This window comes from Myotis lucifugus, unplaced genomic scaffold, assembly GCF_000147115.1.
Source record: "Myotis lucifugus unplaced genomic scaffold, Myoluc2.0 scaffold_373, whole genome shotgun sequence".
Lineage (NCBI taxonomy): Eukaryota > Metazoa > Chordata > Mammalia > Chiroptera > Vespertilionidae > Myotis > Myotis lucifugus.
The window spans coordinates 756,723-766,977 of record NW_005871421.1 but is presented as its reverse complement, the minus strand read 5'-3'; the positions used below and the strand labels follow the sequence as shown (position 1 = coordinate 766,977).

Below are 10,255 nucleotides of genomic sequence, written 5' to 3'. Positions count from 1 at the left end.
GGGACCAAAGCTGGCTTGCCAACAAGGCAGAACGGTCTTGAAGGCAATAAGGATCGGGGTGGGGCTCGAAGTCGAGGGGCGGGGCGTTGTCTCCGGGGGCGGGTCCGGCCCGGGGCACGCCCACTCGAGCTCCTGGGCCACGCCTACTTGAGCTCCTGGGCCAGCGCAGCGATGTGCTCCACGCGGTCCTGGTGTGCCGCCAAGTCGCTTTCAAAGGCCTCGTGGCGCCGTATTAGCGCCCGCACCTCCTGTAGCGATGCCGACTCATAGTCGCGCTGGGTCAGCATTTCCTCCTTTCCTGCTCAGGAAGAGGAGCGGGGCCTGGAGCGGGGCTGTGCCCGCGGAGATTCTTCATCTGGAATCGCAGGTGATCTCACCTGCCTGGCCCACCCTAGCGGTTTGCTTTGAGGCGCTGGCCTCATAGAGTGAAATGAAACTCCTGTTCCAGGGCATGCAGGTAACTGACCTCTGCGTCCCTGACCTGCGCGGTGTGGGGTGGCCCTTGGTACTGATTTGGAATTATCTGATGGAGAACTACCTCCCGGTGACTCTGAGCCTGATGAGCTCCTGACGCGGTTTCCTCCGCTCACCTGTGTGCCCAGCGCCTGGCATGTGGTAGACCCTCTATGAATATTTGTTGATGAGTGAATAATGAACCTAAAAGTGCTTGGAGAATGACAAATACCATAATTATGCAAATAAAAACATATTTATAACGGCAGCAGCAACCATTGATTGAGCGCCTCTGCATTTTGCAGAAAAGGTAATTGAAATTTAGAGGTTTGGAGATCTCAGGGTCACCTAAGTGGCCTTATATTTAAGGACTTCTTATTATATCAAACCTTCATTATTTCTCATACCCGTAATCCATTGTTAGTGTTTGTTCATTACTTTTAGGCAGGAGTCATTCGTTTGTAGGAATAAAATCCTGACAGAATACAGAATGGCTGTGTTCATACAGAGTAATATATGCGACTCGTGCAATATTTTGGCATCAATATACTTTGAGCATAACATAAGTGACATTAGGGTTAGGGATTCTCTTATGGATACATGCTACATATACAAATAAAATGCTAAGTGACAAATATATTAGAGCAGACCTCCAGAAGGCCAGACCCAGAAGAGAAGGGCCTGGCTCTACACATAAAGAAACTGTAGCCCAAAGAGGGGCCGTGACTTGGTTGCATAGCAAGGGTGGGACCAGGAAACAAGTCTCCAACTTTCCAGCAGAACCCCTACCCCTGGCCGGCGCATTCTGCCAGGAGTCCCACTCTCTCCAGTCTCCACCCCAGGACAGAATCAAGCCCCAGGAAGTGTCCTACCCCGGGTCCAGGCTTCGTGCAGGGAGGCCTTCTGCTGGAACTTCTCAGCCAGGTGCTGGAGTCGCTGCAGACGCCGGATCTCGGAGAGCAGCCAGTCCTCATAGCCTTTCTCCACTTGCTCCAGCCCCCGCCATGCGTTGGCGATGTCCTGTGGGGCAGGCAGAGGTGCCCGCCATCACGGCTCACCCATTGCTCAGAAGGGGACACAGATCCCAAGGTCACCCAGAGAATACGGGCACCGGCTCACCGAGACCAGCTTGCCCTCGGAGGGCATGAAGGCGGGCCGGTGGCTCAGCCGCAGCTTGGTCTGCAGCGTGTTGAAGTTGATCTCCAGCTGGCACTTCTCCTGCACGCGGGGCGGCTTGTGCAGGCGCCGGTAGTCCCGAAAGTCCTCCAGCTTGCGCTGCATGGCACTCATGCTGTGCTCGCCCACACGGTTCTCCAGCCACGGGATGGTGCGGCGGATCCATTCCAGCAGCTGCCAGGGCCAGGCAGGAGCAGAGCAGAGAGCTCTGGGCTGGCGTGTTCATCTCACCCGCCCCTCTACACCCACACCTAGGCTAAACGACCCAAAAGGCCTGGCTCAAGCAGAGTGGGGGTCTGAAGGGAAGAATGGGGGATCCCCACTAGTCTGGGAAGGAGTAGGGTGGTTAATTTCTGAGTCCAGGGACCAGTATAAGTTGGCACAGAGCAAAAACCATGAGACCACCTAAATATGAGTGAATGGATAAATGAATGAGGAAATGAGTGAATGGTGAGTGAATGACCAGGAGCTTGGAAAGGCAGAAGGTGGGAGGAGCTGGTGAAGATTTCATGAGGAGGCTGGGGGAGACCAAGGCTCCTCTGAGGAGAGGGAGACGTGGCCGGCACAGACCTGAGTGGGCAGGTGGGGAGGGCACAGGTGGGGATGGGAGACCCTCTCTGGCTCACCTCACTGGCAAGCTTCTCATACTCCTGCATGAGCCTCTCATTCTCCTGGTTCACAGCTAGCACCTTGCAGATCCTGTTGGCGGCTGTCTCCGCCTGCGGGGTGGGGGTGGGGTGGGGTAGAGTGGCTGCCATAGAACAAGCTGCCACAGACACCCCCAACCCAGCCTCCCTCTGTAAAGCCTATGAACCCTGGGCCGTACAAACAGGAACAAGGACGAGGGGAGCACATCTTTCTGGGGGCAGAGGGGCTTCCAGGCCAGAAGCCTCTGCCCCTGAACTCCCCGAGGACTGCGTGTGTGCAGCCGGGATGTGGCGCTCCCACCCACGGGCCTGGCATCTCCAAATGTTGAGATGCTTCCAAGGTTGGGCCCTGAGTCCACAACCCCTCACCTGCTCAGCGCCAGCGAAGGCATGGTAGAAGCAGGAAACGTAGGTCATGATGGCCTTCTCATCGGGCTTTGGGGTGTTCACAATGTCTGGGGGATAGCAGCGAGGTGTTTATTGGCCAAACCCAGGGGTGGGAAATGGGCTCATGTCCCCACCCAGGCAGAGATCTCCCTTAGAATGGGAGGGGACAGAGACATCTAGCCATGGCCACCAGATGTCAGCTACATCTTCTTCTTCCCTGAGTCCCTCTCTGATCACCCCAGCGCCCAGCCGTCTCCCCCTCTGTGGGGTGAGGAAACCATGTGGGAGTGGGTGAGTGTGCAGACACCGCAGCCTTCATGAGGCACCAGCCCACACTACCTGGTGTTTCTAACCGTCCCACAACTCTGTCTGTCTGTCTTTCCCCCAAGTTCTCATCCACCGATGCCCACACATTCAGGTACCAGGCACAGCAGGTGCTCAGAAAGTGTGTGCTGTTTTAATTTTTTAAAAAATATTTTGTTATTGATTTCAGAGAGGAAGGGAGAGATAGAAACATCAGTGATGAGAGAATCATTGATTGGCTGCCTCCTGCATACCCCCTACTGGGGATTGAGCCTGCAACCTGGGCATGTGTCCTTGACTGGACTCGAACCTGGGACCCTTCAGTCTGCAGGCCTATGATCTATCCACTGAGCCAAACTGGCCAGGGCTGCTGTTTCAATTAACTAAAGCCTTGCTTGGGCACAGGGACCAGACACAGCACCTCCCCAAAGGAGCTCTCAGTCTTGAGGGACCAATATGTTCCAAGAGACCTAGGAAACTGGGATATGAGGCGGGGGGGTGGGGGGGGTTGGCATTCCAGAAGGGGAGGGGAGGCTGGTTCCACTAGGTGGAGGGGGACAGGGAGATGGACTAGAGGGGCCTAGAGAGGAGGGCCAGTGGCATAAAGGATTCTGACCAGGGAGCCAGGTGAAGGGCAGGGTCTTCTAGGAGGAGGGAAGAACAGATGTAGAGGTTAGACCATGAGGTAGTCTGACTCTAACCTTCTGCATCCAACATCTTAGGGATGTCCAGGTATTTCTCTGCCACCTCGAAGGCAGTGTTCAGGTTCCCAATGGGGTCATCCTGGATGGGTATGAGGGGGAGAGATTAAAGGGCAGAGGCTGAGGGCAGAGGTTTTGGGGAGTTGGGGCTGGGGGTGTCGGAGGCCAACCTTGCGCAGTTTGGCATAGTCGATGAGGTCGGGGCGGTGTCGGTGGATGAGAGCACAGAGGGCCAGGCCATCCTTCCAGCTGGACAGAGAGACGGGGGTGGGTCAGGCCCGAGTTCAAGCTGAGGCCCTGTCCTACCCTTGCCCCAGAAGCTTCCCCATCGGGGCAGCCTCATCTGTCAAATGGAGTAACGTCTAAACTCCTTTGCTTGGCATTCGAGGCACTTCATTACTAGACTCGGACTGCCTCCCGCCATGATTCTTTCACATACCCCAGGCTTAGGCCCCACCAATTTCTAGATGTTTTGGCCTCCTGCCCACAGGTCCTCTCTGGCTGAATGCCCTCCCAGGAATATCTCCAATGCGCCCTCTTCCAGGAAGTCTCCCTCACCCTCCTGGAGTCAATTCAACACTGACTGAGTCCTCCTATTTTCAGACACTGTTCCAGGAACTCGGCTGTGACCTCTCCTCCCCTGCGGCTTGTAACAGGGGCCAGCTCTGGGCCCCAGGGCCTGGCAGAGGCCCGCGCGCTCGAGCTGACCAGCTGACAGACCTGGTGTGGAAGTTTTGCACGTTGACATTGCGGTATGGCGCTGTCTTCCGCTGGCACCACAGCAGCAAGCCTTCCTTGGCCGAGGTTTCTGGATGAAGATGGGGGCGTGTTAGCTGGAGAGAGGTCTGGGCCAGGTCCTCTCACCTTACCTGCTCCTCCCCACCATCCCCTGCTCACCCTCCACAGAGATGTCCTGGATGGCAAAGCGCAGGATGATGGTCCAGATCATGCCCAGGGTCATCTTCAGGTTCCCATCCACGATCTCTACAGGGCGGGGATGGGGCAGATCCCACCTGGGGTTCAAGGCCTGTGCTACCAGCCTCAGCTACCTCCCCCTGCTCTGCTCTCTGGGGCCTGGTCCCTCATCCCAGGGCTGGTGCCTAGTAGGTACTCAACTGTTTTACTTAAAGCTGATTATAACCCAGTCTAGGGATCAGGGCATGGGCTGGCGTTCTGGGCACATTTGCTCCTTACAGTCCCTCCCATGAGGCAGGGATGGTTATCCCCATTGTTGAGATGAGAAAACTGAAGCTCACAGAGGTGACTTGCTGATGGCAGGAACACCCCCAAAGCCCACCTAGGCCCCCTCCTGTCACCTCCTCACCTTCAGCCCCGATGGACACCAGCCTAACCCCCTTGCTGGCAATGAAGTCCAGGGCCTTGTTGACATTGGCAATTTTGTGGAAGCGCATCTTGCCTTTGTCTGGCCTGGACAGCCTCTCTCCTGGGTGTAAAAGAAGAGGTAAAGGGTCAAAGGTCATGAGAGGAAGTTGGAGATCTTGTCCTCGAACGTTCCCCTCCATCGCCAATCCCCTGCAGTCTCTGCTGCCCTATTCCCCCAGCTCTCGGGATCCCCCTAGGTCCCGGGGTCCCTGTGCACGAATTTGCACACCTCACCTGAAATGACCTCCAGGAGCAGCATGAGCTTGAGGCCATTGCGGAAATCCTCCTCGATGTTCTCGATCTGGGTGCCCGCCTTGCGCAGGTGCGAGTTGCACCAGGCAGTGAAAGTCTGGGGGCGGAGAACAGCGCTCAGACCCTAGCGCTGAGGACAGGGCTCAGGCTTCTTGGTTGGGGCGGATCTCAGAGCCCAAGGCCCTGGATTCCAGTCTTGGCTCAGTCACTGACTTGCTGTGTATCTGGGCCAGTCCCTTTCCCTCTCTGAGCTTTAGTTCTCCTGGAAGAGGAGAAATGGGGTCTGGGTCCCATGCAGGTCTCAGTTTGGACACTGAGCAGTCTCCTACACTGGAGGGGGCGTGGTTAGAAAATCATAAAGCAGACACGCCAAAGCTTGGGGCTTCTGAGGTACCAGGGCCAATGCAGGATGATACAGCCTTTTTAAAACCTGAAAAATTCTGGGTCAAAGCACATCTGGCTCTGAGGGTTTGGCCCAAGGGACTGTGCACCTGTGTGTTTTTATATGAGCCCCATCGACCTCTCCGGGCTGTTGTGAATTGGCCTCCAGGTAGATATGAGTGTGGAAGAGCTTTGCAGGCTGTGGAGGGTCAGCTGGACACTCGGGCCCGGCCTGATCTAGTTTGTGGAGGCAACTCTCCTCCCCGGCCCCCCAGAGTTAGGGCATCTGAAAAGCTGGTCTGGGATGGGAAGGCTGGTATATGGCTGTGTGTCTACTGGGGATGGGGTGACCTGGAGCCTGGCGCACAAGTTTCTACCAAACTACCAAGCTTTCAGGCCTGGATTCTCCTGGATCCATCAGCTACGAAGTCCTTGGTCGAATCCATATTTGGGCTCCAATCCTCTCAGGCTCAGCCTCCCCATCTGTACAGCTAAGGGAACAGACTCCATGTTGTCTCAGGTCCCTCTTCCCTGACCTGGCAGGATTCTAGAATCAGAGCATTCCCCTACCACAAAGCCGGTTCTCCTGGACGGTGGCCCTGGAAGTTATTTGGAATTCTTTCCCTCAGCCAGTGTCCCCTCCTCAGAAACAGCTTTTCAGATGCCCTAGAAGCTGACCTGGGAGATGATGCTTTAAATTCTTGAGGGGCTGTCATTGCTAAGGGAAGGGGGTGAGCTTCCTGTCACTGGAGGTGTTTTGAGCGCTGAGCACTACTTGATGGGGCCTCAAGCACAGGAAGGGCAGTTGATTCTCTGCAGTGCCTTCCAACCCTGAAGTCTGGGATGCCCTGGAAATGGAGGGGGCAGGGGGCAGGCAGGCCTGGGCGGGGCCTCCATGGAAAAGGAGGAGGCATTCTTTCACTTGACAAACATGATTCTTTTTTTTTTAAATTGTTGTTGTTGTTAATACTCACTGGAGGATATTTTTCCATTGATTTTTAGGGAAAATAGAAGAGAGAGGGAAAGACAGAGAGAAACACATCGGTTGGTTGCCTCCTGCACCAGCCCTGACCAGGGCCCGGGCTGGGGAGGAGCCTGCAACCAAGGTACATGCCCTTGACCGGAATCAAACCCGGGATCCTTTGGTCCGCAGGTCGATGCTCTATCCACTGAGCCAAACTGGCCAGGTCCAAACATGATTCTTAATGAGATGTGGCCCCTGCCCTAAAGGAATTCACAGTCAGTCAAAGTCATGTTGGTCTGAGAAGAGCTGGGAGAGACTGGTGTCCGGGATTCCAAGGGAGTTCTCTAAATCAGGTGGGGACCTCTTGGGGAAGGCTAATATTTGATCAGAGCTGTGATGGAGGAGCAGAAATTATTCAGGCAGCAAAGGGCAGGCAAGGGCATTCTGGGCAGGGGCAGCCACGTGGGCAAGTGCTTGGCAGTAAGAAACAGTTGCTAGGTTTGCAGGGCTACAGCTATCTGGCCACCGCCAGAGTGAAGCTGGGGGTGTTGGGCTGTAAGCAGTGGGAGGCAGGCCGGAGGGGCAGCCGTGGCCAGGTCATGCACGAACTTGGGTGCTAAGCCAGGGAGTTTGAACTTGACCCTGAGAGCAACAGGGAGTCAGGGAAGTTTTCAGGCAGAGGAGGCGGGGGCGGCAGAACTGTGTTTTTTAAAAACTCATTCTGGTTGCAGAGTGGAGACTGAAGACTTGGCAGAGCAGAAGGGAAAGGTGAGGAGGTGGTGACCGGGACCAGGGTGAGAGAAGGGAAGGTGGCAGGATGAGGTGGATGAGATAGAAACATCTGTTCCTGCTGGAGTACACGCTCCCTGGGCTTGTTCCCTGCTGAGTTCCTGGCACCCAAAACAGTGCCTGACACATAGTTGGACCTTCTCAAGAAATAATGCGTGGATATTTTTGAATGAGGTTGAATGAAGAGGACTCAGGCATCAGGTGGGAGGAGGTGGGAGTGTTCCAAGATGCAGAAGAGTAGCAGGGATGAGGCAGGGCTAAAGCTGAGCGCAGAGATGTTCGTTACATTGTGATAAACAATGTTGGATGAGAAAGAACAGACCAGAATGTCCAGCATCCCCGAGAAGCTGATTAATTTACAGAGCATCTGTACTCCTCAGCCATTGAATGAATGGATGAGGTGGGTGGCTGTACGTTGGATTGAAAGGATATTCCTGATATTTTGTTAAGTGACAAAGGCAAGTTACAGAGGCATGTATCTTAAGAAGGACACATGGACCTGGATCAGGGAGAGGCCTGGGTGGGTGGGGGTGAGGATAAGAGTTGTTGCATAGCAGATGGCAGCTGGAGTCAGGGGCAGGAATGACATCACCGGGAGATTGCTGGACCAGCGGGCCACAGCCCGGCTTGGAGACAGGTGCAAGAGGAGCCTGAGGGAAAGCTTGTCACCTGGGGAAGCTTGTCAGCTGAGCCTCCTGGTCCCTGGAGTCATCTCCCATCACCTCAGGAGAAGTGCTCTGATTCTCAATCCTGGGATTCTCAGATCCTGCAAATTTCACTGAGCACCCCTGTTCCCTGCCAGTCCTGGAGTCATACTGTTGGCAAATGTGGAGCAGGGTCCAATAACCCCATGGTGTCCTCCCTGTTCCTGGCCTGCCACTCTCTAAGGTTTTTTCACCCCAGCCTGGATCATTTCTCTTCTGGGAACCCAGGTGTCCTGCCCCCTCCACTTGGGAAAGTCTGGGAGTGAAAATAGCTCAGGGAGAGGGGGCCTGAGCACCCTACAAGGCTGGGCCAAAGCAGCAGCTGCCCATGTGCCCCTCTCCAGCTCCCACAAGCTGCTGCCTCAGCACAAAGTGTCCATCTGGCCAGAGAGTCAGGTTACTGCGTAAGGGGACCCAGGGCTCCCTCCTCCCCAGTCCTGTGGCCTTTTCAGCAGACTCAGGGCCGCTGGGGCAGGGAGGGGTATCCTGAGAAAGAGTGGGAATGCGACAAGCAAGACCCTCAGGTTGGGGGGTGGGGGGTCCCGTTTTCTGACAGCATATGATTTGGGTCCTATTTCTGCCTCTTTCTAGTCCTCAGTTTCCTCATTTGACAATTGGAATAGAGTGACTACGGACACCATGCTGGAGAGAATACAGAGGAGAGGGTGGGAAGGGATCTGCGGTGCTTGTCCGCACCCTGACATTCCTAAGTCTCTTTACTAGTTGCCTGGCTGCTAGGGTGGGGCCTGGGAATATCTAACTAGAGAGGTGGGGTAGGTGTGGGGAGAAAGAGATTATTCTTCCAGAAACCCCCAAACTTGGATCTCCTGAGCTAAGGCCAACCTGTTTTCGCCAGGAGAAGTAGGGCAGTGGACCCAGGGGAATGAATCCTGGGGGGCACACCGGAAACTCTCCTTGTCATCCTAAACCCCTCATGAGGGCTCCCAGCCCTCTCTCTCTTCCAGCCCTGGGGGACAGCAGAGGACTGATGGGCAGAGCCTGGGCGAGGGAGTGGCGCTCTGCAGGCTCTACTCCTGACCTGCTGAGATGACAACCCAAAACTGACCGGCTTTTCGGGCCTCAGTTTTGCCATCAGGAAATGGGCTGGTACTCACTTTCCGCTGCTGCTTCTCCCAGGCCGGGTCCAGCAGCAGGTCGCGATCCCAGTCCTCCTCCTGTTCCATGTACTCGCCGCCGCCGCCCGCGAAGGGCCCCTCCCCGGCCCCCAGACCCTCGGGCTGCATAACCATCATCTCGCTGGAGCTCCTGGCTTCGCTCTGCTCGGCGCTCTCCAGGACACAGGGCCGCGTTAAGTAGCGGCGGGCCCAGCCCCGGATCGGATTCGCGCTAAATATGGGGGCGGGGGGAGGGGCCGAATGGGGGCGAGGGCGCCCGGGTCGGGACGGGCCAAAGGGTGCACTGGGCCTGGGGACTGCAGAGTTTGGGGGCATTGGCTCGGATCCCGTGACGGAGATCCGGGGTTCGCGTTCCAGCTCTGCCGCTAGGGCGCTGTGTGAGCTTGGGAAAGCCACGGGCCCTCTCAGTTTCCTCGTGCACAACGGAGACGACAATAATAATAGTGGCTGCAGACCGCTCTAGACGCTGCGCTTTGGGCCTCCTCCTGACCCTCTTCCTGCGCGGCGCTGGTGGGATACCTGGAGCCCTATCCCCATTTCACAGTCAGGAACACCAAGGCGCAGAGATGTTTTGAACGTTTCCTGGGGTGACTGAGGGAGAGACTCGAGCACGGGGAGGGGCTCCAGGCCAGCTGGATGGGCCGATGCAGGGCTATTAATATCGGGGAGACTGGGGGGTCATGGGGAATGTGCTGAGCCGGGAAACCCCGACGCCACCAAGGGTGCAACTCAATCCTGCAGGCACCCTGGAGAGCCAGACCAGCGAGCCGGGCTTCAGCGGGCGGCGCGGGGCCTCCGTGGGTGGGCGGAGCTACAACGCCGCTGCCCCGCCCCAGTTCCAGCGCCAACAGGATTCCAAGCATCTTCTTGGCTCACTTGGCCGTCCAATCACATCTTCGCATCCGCTGGCGACTCCACGTGACTCTAAACTCACAGCCACGCCCCCCAGAGCTTCCATTGGTCAGGGTAGACTTCCGTC

The 10,255-nt window shown here is 56.3% G+C and overlaps 1 protein-coding gene across 1 annotated transcript in view; it reads right to left on the bottom strand.

Moving 5' to 3' along the window:
- Positions 1-9,393, bottom strand: part of ACTN3 (actinin alpha 3) — a 13,130-nt gene extending 3,737 nt beyond the window's left edge. Inside the window, exons 1-12 of the mRNA XM_006101609.3 lie at positions 9,256-9,393; positions 5,285-5,399; positions 4,992-5,111; positions 4,565-4,651; positions 4,388-4,475; positions 3,838-3,916; positions 3,668-3,749; positions 2,646-2,731; positions 2,256-2,348; positions 1,573-1,803; positions 1,326-1,473; positions 148-298 (exon numbers count right to left, since the gene is read on the bottom strand). Coding sequence (XP_006101671.3) covers positions 148-298; positions 1,326-1,473; positions 1,573-1,803; positions 2,256-2,348; positions 2,646-2,731; positions 3,668-3,749; positions 3,838-3,916; positions 4,388-4,475; positions 4,565-4,651; positions 4,992-5,111; positions 5,285-5,399; positions 9,256-9,393 — 1,418 coding nt within the window. The remainder of the gene's footprint in view (positions 1-147; positions 299-1,325; positions 1,474-1,572; positions 1,804-2,255; positions 2,349-2,645; positions 2,732-3,667; positions 3,750-3,837; positions 3,917-4,387; positions 4,476-4,564; positions 4,652-4,991; positions 5,112-5,284; positions 5,400-9,255) is intronic.
- Positions 9,394-10,255: the final 862 nt, after the last annotated feature.